Source organism: Asparagus officinalis, chromosome 3 (assembly GCF_001876935.1).
Source record: "Asparagus officinalis chromosome 3, Aspof.V1, whole genome shotgun sequence".
NCBI lineage: Eukaryota > Viridiplantae > Streptophyta > Magnoliopsida > Asparagales > Asparagaceae > Asparagus > Asparagus officinalis.
Window position 1 is genome coordinate 13170727 of NC_033796.1, and position 14283 is coordinate 13185009.

At 39.6% G+C, this 14283-nt stretch overlaps 1 protein-coding gene across 2 annotated transcripts in view; it reads right to left on the reverse strand.

The window, feature by feature from the left end:
* The window catches only part of LOC109833060 (reticulon-like protein B8), a 6369-nt gene extending 4616 nt beyond the window's left edge, over positions 1-1753 (reverse strand). For both annotated transcript variants that reach the window (XR_002245077.1, XM_020400605.1), the window contains exons 1-4: positions 1559-1753; positions 1173-1358; positions 915-1095; positions 699-840 (exon numbers count right to left, since the gene is read on the reverse strand). Coding sequence is in view for 1 of the 2 variants with exons in the window: in XM_020400605.1 (XP_020256194.1) it covers positions 699-840; positions 915-1095; positions 1173-1350 (501 nt within the window). In the remaining variant the exon portion in view is untranslated. The remainder of the gene's footprint in view (positions 1-698; positions 841-914; positions 1096-1172; positions 1359-1558) is intronic.

Sequence of the window (14283 nt, forward strand, 5' to 3'; positions counted from 1 at the left end):
TTGTTGACGGCGGCTTGGGCGAGATCTGCTTCGTTGACGACGGCTTTGTTGGCGGCTTCCCTATTTCGTGGCGGCTTTATTTTTTTACTTTTTTTTGGAAGAAATAAATATGTCTAGGCTCTACATCAAGAATGAGAAGATACTGGACAGTAGTGTAAGCTTGTTGTCACCAACAATAAAATTCAGAAAATCCAGAAAACTTAACCTCCAAGATCCACGTTAGAACCGGTGCTTGTGACCATGGACAGAAGCATTTTTTCATAACACTGAAAGCAGGTGTTATATACAGTAACTTTCATCCTAACACTAACAAGGGGTGTTACAATTCGCATAAGTATAAATAGATGCATATAGCTCTCTTCGTATGGGTCTATTTTTGAGGTATATAAGAACATTTTTTTTAGTTAAAAATTTTATTTCTTGTCGGTGTTGGACACGGATAGACACATATATCATGTCGAGGACAACAATTATTGGTCAGGCTAAAGTGTTCCGAGAACCATAGATTAAACCCTACATCTCCTCAATCCCTCAGAATTAGGCTTACCACTGCACTAAGCTTCATTTAGACTAGATAAACCATTTCAAATACATAGAAGGAACATGACAATTGCTATTTAATCAAACACAATAACCATCAACCACCTCAGACTAAGTCAATAACAATAAATAGCAAATAACAATTACTCAGAACATACCATAACAAACTGCTTCAAGTTCCTCCCACAAGCCACATCCTGAATGAACCCCAAAAACTGATTGATTTGGGCACCAATCGACATGGCAATATTCACGAACAGGTCATCAGGCAAAACAAATCTAGGCACCTCCGATGTTGACCTGCCCAAAATAAAGATTCATTATGCACACGTCCTTCAGCTATTTATCCAATTGAAATTTGAAAATCCAATTACCTATTCACTAGGCCTGAAGCATTAGACCAAACAAACTGAATGAGCATGCCAATGACCAAACCAAAGCAAACAATAGTTAAGAAATGGTAATTGAGCCACTCAAAGAGCACCCAGACCGCCGTTGCCCCAACCAAAACACTAGAAGATATCTTCTTGCTCCTCCATAACAAGACATCAGCAGCTAAAAAAACCAACAAATTACTCGTAAAATTCCCAAAATTAAACATCTAAAACCAAGAAATGACTAAGATTTCTCACATTTTCCACCGCCCAAGATGTGGTGAACAGACTTCTGCCGCCCAAAAAGCTTGTTCATTTGAGTCGATACTGAAGTCCCCTCATCAAAGAACCTCTTTTGCTTCGATCCACCATCAGCAAAGCTCTCCATTATATTGTTCAGCAACTTCTCAGCCACATGCTCCCCTTGCTCATGCATTTTTTATCCTAATTAAATAATAACAACTTAGACAGTATAAGAATTACTTAGGGCTTTTACAATCCACAGCAAGTCACAAAAAATTTCGGTGAAAATTAACAGGTTTCACCCTTAGTCGGACAAAAATTCAGGAAAATTTCAAAAAAAAAAGGGGGAACTTTCGAAAAGCAGAGAGATAAAGATTGAAATTTTTGAGGAGAAGACTTACAGTCGATAATTCCAATGGTTGGAGAGATGAGGCGATTTTAAATTTTGAAGGAAATGATAATTTATCAGGATTTAGGTAGGATTCAGAGAGAGGGTTTGAAGTTCATGGAAAAATTTCGCACGCGCTCAGCGTGAAGACCGGCTCGGGACTCTATGGCTGCTTTGATTTGGTTGGCTGCGTCTCAGCACTTGTTTCTAGAAAGAGAGAATGGAATCTTTTTCTCTTCAAATCATCTTTTGGAGCCCGGAGATTAGAATAAATTGCAGACTAACCCCCAAAAAGTTTGCAGAAAACCGAGCCTTTTCCTAAATGGCGTAAAATTGTAAATGCCTAATAAAGGAGTTTGGAAAAATCAACCAACTCGTTCTGTTTGGTTGGATGACCAGATGAATTTATGTTAAGGGGATGTTTGGTTACTTCCCTTCACTTTTTAAAACTTACTTTCCTTCACTTTTTAGTGCTTCCCTCACTTTCTTTGAAGAGTCTTTCTTTAGCTTGGTTCAAAATATGAGGAATAATTATTTTCCATCGCTTTCTTTAGCTTTGTTCAAATTGAAAAAAATAAGAAAATAGTTGATGTATGAATTGATTCTCTTAGGGGCTGTTTGTTTTGCTTCTTTTGCCCCTGATTCCCTGTCAAAACTGACAGCTTGCTTTCTTACAAAAACGTCCTTAAAAAGGACATTTTAACAAGAAAGCTGCCAAAACTGACAGCAAACTGTCAGTTTTGACGGGGAATCAGGGGCAAAAGAAACCAACCAAACAACCCCTTATTTTCTAATGTTTAGTTCAAATAAAAAAAAAGGAAAAATACTTCCAGCCCCCAAAACCCAAGAAAACATGCTCCCCCCCCCCCCCCCAAGACTTTGTCAACGGGTGTTTTGCCCCTAAAAATAAAAATTTTGTTCTCTGAGCACCCAAAACACAAAACCCAAGAGATTAAAATATGTGAAGACCATAATACCATTCTCTCTCTCTCTCTCTCTCTCTCTCTCTCTCTCTCTCTCTCTCTTTATCATGATGTACTGAGATGGTAGTTAAAATGATTGATGAAGATTATTTTATTATTTTTGTTGTTCATGAGGGGAACTAACTATTTGTATTAGGAGATTGTTAAAGTTAGGGGTTAATTGTTAAGGTTACGAATTAATTGTTAAGATTACGGATCAATTGTTAAGGTTATGGATCATTTCTCTCTCTCTCTCTCTCTCTCTCTCTCTCTCTCTCTCTCTCCCTCTCTCTCTCTTTATTATGATGTTACTGTGATGATGTTGAAATGATTGAAGGGGATTGTATTTTTATTTTTTTATTTTTTTTATTTTTTTTTGTTGATGATGAGGAAACTTTTTTTTTTTGTATTGGGAGATTGTTAAGGTTACGGGTTTAATTGTTAAGGTTACGGGTTTAATTGTTAAGGTTACGGATTTGTTGTTAAGGTTACGAGTCGGTTGTTAAGGTGACGGGTCGGTTGTTAAGGTTACGGGTTGGTTGTGAAGGTTACGGGTCTAATTGTTAAGGTTACGGGTTTAATTATTAAGGTTACGAGTTTGTTGTTAAGGTTACGGATCGGTTGTTAAGGTTACGGGTTAGTTATGAATATTACACGTTGGGATATATATGTATATATATTTTGAGTGGAATGAATACTTTGGGTTACTTGGCCTAGTGGTAAAGTTTGGGAGTTTGGACAAGAGGTTAGGGGTTTAAACCCCTATAGCCACAATATTTTAGAATATTCGTTGTTAAGGATAATGGTTGATTTGTGAAGGTTACGGGTTAGTTATTAAGTTTACGGGTTTATTGTTAAGGTTACGGGTTTAATTGTTAAGGTTATGAGTTTAATTATTAAGGTTACTGATTTGTTATTAAGGTTATGGGTTGGTTGTTAAGGTTACGGGTCGGTTGTTAAGCTTACAGGTTGGTTGTGAAGATTACACATTGGGATATATATATATATATATATATATATATGTATATATATTTTGAGTGAATAAGTACTTTGGGTCACTTGGCCTAGTGGTAAAGTTTGGGAGTTTGGACAAGAAGTTAGGGGTTCAAACCTTTACAGCCACAATATTTTTAGAATATTCGTTGTTAAAGATAATGGTGGATTGTGAAGGTTACAGGTTGGTTGTTAAGTTTACGAATTTGTTATTAAGGATATGCGTTGGTTGTGAATGTTACGCTTTGGTTGTGAAGTTAACCTACACAACAAACCCGTAATATTAACAACAAACCCGTAACCTTAACAACAAACTCGTAACATTCACAACCAACCCGTTACGGGTTTTTAGAATATTCCTTGTTAAGGATACATGTTGGTTGTTAAGGTTACGGGTTTGTTGTTAATATTACGGGTTTGTTGTGTAGGTTAACTTCACAACCAGGACGTAACATTCACAACCAACGCATATCCATAACAACAAACCCGTAACCTTAATAACAAACTTGTAACCTTAACAACCAATCATTATCCTTAACAATGAATATTCTGAAAAATTTGTGGCTGTAGAGGTTTGAACCTCTAACCTCTTGTCCAAACTCCCAAACTTTACCACTAAGCCAATTGACCCAAAGTACTCATTCCACTCAAAATATATATACATATATATCCCAACGTGTAACCTTCACAACCAACCTATAAGCTTAACAACCGACCCGTAACCTTAACAACTGACCCATAACATTAACAACTAACCCGTAAACCTAACAACAAACCAGTAACCTTAACAATTAAACCTGTAATCTTAACAACCGACCCGTAACCTTAACAACCGACCCGTAACCTTAACAAAAAACCCGTAACCTTAACAATTAAACCCATAACCTTAATAATCTCCTAATACAAACAAAAAAAATTAGTTTCCTCATCAACAATGAAAATAATAAAAAAACAAAAATAATAAAATAACAATCCCCTTTAATCATTTCAACACCATCACAGTAACATCATGATAAAGAGAGAGAGAGAGAGAGAGAGAGAGAGAGAGAGAGAGAGAGAGAAGGAGGAAGAGAATGGATCTATAACCTTAACAATTGACCCGTAACCTTAATAATTAACTCGTAACCTTAACAATTAACCCGTAACTTTAACAATCTCCCAAAGTCCCAATACAAACAGTTAGTTCCCCTCATCAACAACGAAAATAATAAAAAAACAAAAATAATAAAATAATCATCATCAATTATTTTAACTATCATCTCAGTATATCATGATAGAGAGAGAGAGAGAAAAGGGCATTATGGTCTTCACATATTTTAATCTCTTGGGTTTTATGTTTTGGGGCTCAGAGAACAAAATCTTTATTTTTAGGGGCAAATCACCCGTTGACAAAGTCTTGGGAGGAAGCACGTTTTCTTGGGTTTTGGGGGCTAGAAGCATTTTTTTCCAAAAAACAAAAATAGAAGAAACGATGGTGTAGTCACCATGGTGTGCTTACCACTCAAATAAGACAAAATACTTGTCAAACATAAGTGGGGTGAGAGTACTCATCATTTAAGGGTCTAAAATTCTGAAATATGACCACTTTTTAAATATAATGTAGTAATTTATAAAAATTTAAAAAGATTTGAGGGACTAATTATGAACGTTCAAGGGAGTAAGTCCAAATCTTTAATTATGTGAGAGTAATTTAAGTTTTTATAACCCCATTTGAGAGACTAAAATCAAAATATGAATATTTGAGAGAGAAAATTGAAATTTTTTAAAGATTCGGGGGTCTACTTTTAAATTTAAGAGGGTAATTTGTAATATATTTTGAGATTTTAGTGACTACTTTCAACTAATTATGGACATTTAGGAGGGTAATTCAAAAATCTCTAAAAATTTGATAGACTAATATTAAGTTTTAGTGACTACTTTCAACTAATTATGAGAAAATATGTTGTAAATAGGTCCAATATTGATATTAATAAGACTATATGGATATTAGTTTTCTTGTAACTAGAATTATTGCGAAGCATACATGATGATAGTGAAGAAAACCCTTGCAGCTTCATCCATTTTCCGAGTAGTGTGTTAAGGTAAAAATGAAATTTTAAGAGGTTTCAATATCAAAAATACCATTATATAAACATTTTTAAAACAAAATATCTTGAGAAAATAAGAAAAAATAATGGAGGGAAGAAAACGACATCTAATAGAGATTGGAATGTTCCCAATGTCACCCGGTTCCCAAAAAATACTAATAAAATCCACCAAATTTCAATTTCAATCAAATTTTAGTCCAAAAAATCCTAGAGAGAGAATGTAGAGAGAGAGAGGGTCAAAAGAGAGGTAGAAGAGAAGAGGAGGGGGGAAACAAGAGTAGCTGATTTCTTCTTCAAACTTCAAAAATCCTAAAAATACCAACATTTGAATTTCTAGGCTCCAGTTTGTCAAACTTTGTTGGGGGTTTTACTTTGGGAGAAAGGAAAGATCGCGGGTTGGAGAGCAGTTGTTTTCCTATTTGCTAGTTTTTGCTTGCTCCTGAAATTTCTAAAGTTTTGCTTGGTTTTTTTATGGATTTTGATGGCGAGTAGAGGAGTTGGAGGTGGAGGCGGAGGAGGTGGTGGTGGAATTGGCGGTGGAACTGGGAACAACATCGCTAGGAAAAAGATGCTTGAGAGGGTAACGAAATCGCCGGGAACGAGGCCGGTGGGAAGGTGAAGGCGGAGCAGTGACGAGATCGCTGGGAAGGAGAGCAAAACCGAAACTCATCTTCCCCCTTTTTTCCCCGAGCGCTTTTGTACGGCAGAAGAAGTGGGAGTTATCCCAAATCGGACTTTGAGGAGCGGAAAAGTTTCAGCCAGAAAATCCTAGCTGGGAGTGCAATTTTCCATCACTTTTTTTTTTGTTTTTGGCAAACCAAACAGCCAATTGTAGGGGAAAACATGAAAATTCTCCAGAGTCAAGTGGGCTTTTTCTGCTGTTTTTGGACCAACCAAACAACCCCTAAATAAAACCTTTGACTCTTCTAGATGTTGTGCCAAAAGTTGTGTCGAGGAACCAAACCAAACGCCAATCCAAGAGAGCCAAACGAACCAAATATCAATGCACAAACAAAACACCAATTTTAACGTGGTTCGGCAAGTTGCCTACGTCCACGGGGCAAGGGGGGATGGGGTTTTCACTAATAGAGAAAGAGTACAAACTGAGATTACAAATCACTCGAAGGAACAAACTAATCTCACCAACAAAACTCTTAATCTCTCCAAATAAAACCCTAAACGAATAGCTCAAAAATACCTCTTTTTGTGCTCCAAATAGCCCCCAACCAATGCTTAATCAAAGCCTAAACCAAGCCTAGGAAACCCTAAAAAAACGTGTCTCTATTTATAGCAAAACACAATCCCAAACTGATTGGGATTCTAAAAACGAGTCTGCCACACCCTGCACCATGGGTGTGGCAGAGGGTGTGGTGCAGGACAGATTCTGCCACACCCTGCACCGTGGGTGTGGCAGAGGGTGTGGTGCAGGACAGATTCTACCACACCCATGGCAGACACCACACCAGGGTGTGGTGGAGTCTGTTTTGGGTTATTCTTCACGTTTTTCACAATTCCTTCGCCGTTTTCACAATTCTCCACCTCGGCGAAGTGTTCCCAACACTGAGCCGACACCAACCAAAACAAATGCCTCACTTGTTGCATCCAGTACGCCACGGCAACGGACTCATGACAACGGACTCCATCCACACAAGTCGAGACCCAAACGGGAGTGCGAACACTCACCCAAACGTCGGTATCTACTCACCAAATCGGCTGCATCAAAACTGACTGCCTACGTATCCTCTTGCCCAAGGAATCAAGCCTTCACGTAGTTCACCCAAACGGCCTCCAAAGGCCCTCAAACAAATAGAAAAGTCTGCAACTCTTCCCCAATATCGCCAACGGATCTGCAACTAATAGCGGCCCCAAACTGATACAAATCAAACACCTCCATCTGAGGTGAACCAATGGCCGTATCCAAATCATGTCCACCAGCTGCAACCGAATCCAAAACCAATCCATCATCTGCATCCGAAATCAAATGATCCCCAACCTGTGTCACCTCAGCTGGAATCCCAAATGACGCAGTATGATCTGGAGTATGTGGAGTAATCTCCACCCAACGTGGAGTAGCATCACTCTCCACCTGCTGCGATATCCAAATGACCTGATCAACACTCTCCACCTGCCGAGAGTCAAAAGTGACATACCTGCTCAGAACAAAATCAGAAGCTCCCAAACGATAATCAACTGAGCCTCCGAACCCCAAACACGCAATCGAATCAAATCTCACATCATCGATGTGACCAAATGCTGGGTATCCAAATATCCGACGCAACCCAAAATCTGAAGCAGCTCTACCAGATCCAATAACTCCTAATGCAGTAGTCGGCAACCTATGACTAAGATGACCCAAATATGTCAAAGCTCCAGAACCAATGCTCGACAACCAACGCCGATCCTCCTCCAGAAAGGAACGACTCATCGAAACTGTCATCTCATCTCGTCGCCCCAAAGTCTCCACACCAATGAAGTGTCTCCTATTGCCGTGAGCTCAGCACAAACGCAAGAAAGGACCCTTATCAAAGCTAGAACAACGAGTTACCTTTCTACCAATACACTTCTTCCAATTTAGGGCTCAAGGATAGTCTCACGGATGAAATATGATATGTATCTAAATTGTCTACTATATTCTTACTAGTGAAGACTCGGGACCGTGACCTGCATGGGCCACCAAAAAAACCTGTCACGCCCCGCTTCCCAAAATACCGGGGAATCGGGACGTGAACAAGCCCGCGACGTATTAGACTGAGGAGAGATAAGTGCTAGACCCCGTCTTCTCAATCTAATACGCTAAGCGTCTAGAAATAAGTACAATGCGAAGTCACAGGTCCCCGATCACACATAGCAAGAATATAAAGACAACCCAGAATAAAAATAGACATATCATCAATGGTAAATCATCCCAGACATAAAATATGGGTCAAATATGCCCTTATACAAAACTGAACAAAAGAATACATACAATGATCAAGCGGAAAAGGAAATGCTACAAAAGTAAACTAAGGACCAACAGATAATAAAAAGACGACTAGACTTCGGCTTCTTCTTCTGCTCCGTCTACATGATACTCATGCTGAGAATCCTCTGGCTCTTGATGATTTCCCAGCTGAACCTGTTCTTCCTCTAAGTCTGACGTACACCAGAGAAAACAGGTGTACGTCAGGTGCATGACGCACGGCAAGACCCGACCCCACAAAGAAAATAGAACGAAAGGAAATCCAATGCGAAAAACGATACGATAACAAAAATAACAAAAGAACGTACAACTGAAATCCACACAAATTAACATGAAAATACTACTAAAACATGATAGACATAAAGCATCCAAAATCGATCAGGTAACGAGATCATGCAGCTAGCGGTCAGTCTAATCATCCAAATCACAAGGGCATACACTAGATGGAATTAATACTTAAAAATCTACAACTCGAGATGTAGTACGTCGAGCGAAATAATCCAAACAAGGAAACCCTCATGTATATACCATATGTCTCGAATTGTAAATAATTAAATATTAATCCCGATCTATGTACGAAAAGGAGTACAACCGGCCTACATCTCACAAGAATCATACTTAGCCAAAAATCGAGGTCAGGTAACTAACTATCTCATCACTCATCTCAAATAATCAACAATCTCAATATCACCTCACCTCAGACCCACCCCAGGCCGAAACAAGACACTGGCGCGAGCCTGGAAAACAAATAATAATCACAATATCACATCACCTCAGACCCACCCCAGGCCGAAACAAGACGCTGGCGCGAGCCTGGAAAATACATCAACAATCACAACCGCTCACACGGACCAAGATTTCTCATCCCAATTCTCGTAATTCCAGGTCAACTACACACGGTGTTCTAGATCCTAACTGTGTCATACGGGTCACTATAGTCATAAACTCCTAATGATTCTCAATCACAACATGGAGCAATCAATCAATGCAACTAATCATGTGTAATAATATCATAATATTTCAGATAATCAAAATAAGAATTATAAATCATAAACAGTAGCTACATAATCAGAAAATAATCTTTTTCTAAATTTAATTTATTTTAAATTATTTCGCTTAACAATTAATCTAAACTAATTCATTTTTCACAATAAATTCTTTTAAATTATTATAATTATCTAAAAATGATTCTTTTGCTGAACTAAATTCTTTTAATTCCTTATAATTATTCTGAAAATGTCATTTATCACATATCCATTATGTAAATCAATATTGTTCACCAAACAACCCACGCAGATAAATACGACATAATTAAACTATGCAAATAATTCATAAAAAATGTAAATAATCAAACTACGAAACGGTAGAGCGGGATCTTGCGCATAATTAACAAATCTAAAATTGTACGAAATAAATAATGAAAACGGGGATTTTGCTGATAATTTCTTACACTTACACACACATCATCATATCTACATATTTCTATCATGCAATAATTATTCACACGTCACTTCTTCATATACTAATTAATATAATAAAGTTGGTTACTAATTCACACTTTATCATCCTGCAGATTGTATATCACCCCCAATTCAAAGTCACATTACTATAATTAATTCCATTTACTCATAATCAACGGCAGTTGACGAATATAAAGTTGAAGAGAAATGAGACTTGCCCAAATATAAACAAGCAGTGGGACTTGCCTTGGGGTTCGTTGGTGGCGGCAGCAGGCTCGACGCGGACAGCGGTGGGGCGAGCTCAGGTCGACGGGGCTGCTGGTCAGGTTGGCCGACTGGGAGAGGAGTTGTGGGCGGCGCTGCTGGGTGACGGCGGATGTGGGGGAGCTGGTCAGGTTGGCCGACTGGGAGAGGAGTTGTGGGCGGCGCTGCTGGGTGACGGCGGATGTGGGGGACCCGTGCTCTGATACCACTTGTTGTGACTGATGCTTTGAGAAACCAAACCAACGAACGCCGAGAGAAAGACCAAACAAAACACAAACACCAAGGTTTTACGTGGTTCGGCAAATTGCCTACGTCCACGGGGCAAGAAGGGGGTGGGTTTTCACTAATAGAGAAGGAGAGTACAAATTGAGATTACAAATCGCTCAAACGAACCAACTAATCTCACCAACAAATCTCTCAATCTCTCAACCAATAACCCTAACAAATAGCTCAGAAAGATCTCTCTTTTTCTGTGCTCCAAAACCCCAAAACTCTCCTCACAAAACCCTCAAATCGTATTGGTATTTATACCAAAACAGAAACCCAAACAGACTGCAAATAGGAACCTGAACTTTCCAAAAAACCCGTCATAAGTCGACTTATCAGTCTGCATAAGTCGACTTGGCAGAGCGAAAAACAGCAACTGGAGAAGAGATCATAAGTCGACTTATCAGACCTGATAAGTCGACTTGGCAGAGCAAAAAACCAACAATCCAGAGCAGAACGTAAGTCGACTCATGCACCAACATAAGTCGACTTACCATAAGTCGACTTATGCCTGTGCATGAGTCGACTTATGACCAAAAATCTGCTTTTTCCAATTCTTCTCCACAATTCTCCACCTCGGCGAAGTTTTCCCAAAACTGAGCCGACACCAACCAAACAAATGCCTCACATGCTGAGACCCAAATGAGAGTGTGAACACTCACCCCAAATGTCGATGTCGCTCACCAAATCGGCTGCATCAAAATGACTGCCTACGTATCCTTTGCCCAAGGAATCAAGCCTTCACGTAGTTCATCCAACGGCCTCCAAAGGCCCTCAAACAAATAGAAAAGTCTGCAACTCTTCCCCAATATCGCCAACGGATCTGCAACTAATAGCGGCCCCAAACTGATACAAATCAAACACCTCCATCTGAGGTGAACCAATGGCCGTATCCAAATCATGTCCACCAGCTACCACCGAATCCAAAACCAATCCATCATCTGCATCCGAAATCAAATGATCCCCAACCTGTGTCACCTCAGCTGGAATCCCAAATGACGCAGTATGATCTGGAGTATGTGGAGTAATCTCCACCCAACGTGGAGTAGCATCACTCTCCACCTGCTGCGATATCCAAACGATCTGATCAACACTCTCCACCTGCCGAGAGTCAAAAGTGACATACCTACTTAGAATAAAATCAGAAGCTCCCAAACGATAATCAAATGAGCCTCCGAATCCCAAACGCGCAATCGGATCAAATCTCACATCCTCGATGTGACCAAATGCTGGGTATCCAAATATCCGACGCGACCCAAAATCTGAAGCAGCTCCACCAGATCTAATAACTCCTAAAGCAGCAGTCGGCGACCTATGCATAAGATGACCCAAATATGTCGAAGCCCGCACACCAATGCCAATGCTCGACATCAAACGCCGATCCTCCTCCAGAAAGGAACGACCCATCGAAACTGTCATCTCATCTCGTCGCCCCAAAGTCTCCACACCAATGAAGTGTCTCCTATTGCCGTGAGCTCGGCACCAACGCAAGAAAGGACCCCTACCAAAGCTGAAACAATGAGTTACCTTTCTGCCAATACACTTCTTCCAATTGTTGTTGACTTCTAGGACTTTACACCAACGGGAACTGGTCGCGACCCAATAATGCCTAGAACAATCTTCAACTGCGGAAACTAAGATACGATTACCTCCCAATGATGCCTCCTTGGAAGGCCCCCAAATGCCTGACTGAACACCTCCTAAAAGACCCCTCGCTCGATGGATAGGAATGCCAAACTCCACCACGGTCTTGCTCATCCCAATATGCTCACAGGACTTCAATCTGCAGGTCATAGCACTTCTCAACAACCAATGCACGGCATTACCAATCATATACCCCAGCACCCAACAATGCCACAGTCTAGTCGAATCTGATGAAGTCGTCATCTCCCTATCAATCACCGTGCTCCCAAGCAAATAGTACAAATTGCTCCTTCATTAAACTAATTACATAATAATTATCTATAATTAAAAACGTACATATTGAGCTAATACAACAGTTAATACGAAATAGTCGAAATATATACATATTATACAATTAAATGAGAATAATTAATAATAAAAATATTTCTACTTATATTTAAAATCAAATAATTATGGGATAATTATATACACAGTAAAACGTACTAGTTATACTAATACGATAGATAATATGTAACAATAGAAATAATACAATAAATTATACCAAAAACACGTAATTAATAATACTATGTATTATGTGAAATAATTTATAATAATATTAATAACACAATATATTATTTAAAATATTACATAATAGTATTGATAACATAATAAATTAATTTTAGAAATTTTTATCACACAAAATAAATTTATAAATATCAAAATTATTTAAATAAATATATAATCAGATTTTTAAATCATAGAAAATTATACAAAATCGAGAAAATACAAATACTCTTTTTAAGAATAATAATTAAATATTTGAAAATACCGTAAAATTCTTACGAACTCCAAGATGTGCCCCTCTAGACTGCGACCTCCCACTACGGTTTGGACCTTTTGCTCTTGTGACCAACGCCCCCGCTACCGGCTCAATCGAAGTCTCATTATCCTTCTTTCGAAGCTGATAATTCACAAGTGCAGTGGTGACGATGGATAGAAGTGCCAAACTCCACCACGGTCTCGCTCATCCTAATGTGCTCACAGGACTTCAATCTGCAGGTCATAGCACTCCTCAACAACCAATGCACGGTATTACCAATCATATACCCCAGCACCAAACAATGCCACAGTCTAGCCGAATCTGATGAAGTCGTCATTTCCCTATCAATCACCGTGCTTCCGTGCAAATAATACAAATTTCTTCTTCTGACGCCCTTCATCACAATCATGGACCCAAATGTAACCTTCAAGCGTGCATCCGCCAAGGTCACCCTATAGCCAGCTGCCTCCAAAGCTCCAAGTGAAATGATGTTCTTCTTCAACTGAGGAACGAACCTCACTCCAACCAACTCCCGAATCACCTCGTCACTCATCCTGATCCGAACGGTACCGATACCACCAATAGAGCATTTGTGATCATTCCCCATGAGCACGAAATCCCCTCTTTCCAACTCCTGAAAGTTAGAGAACCAATCCCTCCTAGGGCAAATGTGGTATGTAGCCCCCGAATCCAACATCTACTCTGTAGAGTAGACAACACAAACTAACGACAGTGCAGATAATGAGTAGCTCGAAGAATCCGAATCTGAATCGTTGCCACTAGCCTTGACAACATTCGCCTCTGAAGCTTGAATAGCTTTTCCCTTATTCTTCCCGGCTCGATCAACTAACTTTGGGCAATCGGCTTTCCAATGTCCATCTTCTTTGCAAAAGGCACATTGATTCTTACGAACTCCAAGATGTGCCCCTCTAGACTGCGACCTCCCACTACGGTTTGGACCCTTTGCTCTTGCGACCAACGCCCCCGCTACCGGCTCAAACGAAGTCTCCTTATCCTTCTTTCGAAGCTGATAATTCACAAGTGCAGCGGTGACCTCACTATACGAAAGAGATGCCTTCCCATTAATAAGAGTAAGAACGAAGGTCTCATATTCCTCGTCGGGCAAGGAACTCAACAACAACAACGCCTTGTCCTCATCTTCAATCACCACATCTACATTCGTCAAATCCGCAAGAAGCTTCGTGTAGTGGTTCATGTGATCACCAATGGAGGTTCCTTTCTTCAACTGGAAGCGGTAAAGCCTCCTCTTCAAATGCAAGCGATTCTCCACACTCTTGGTCAA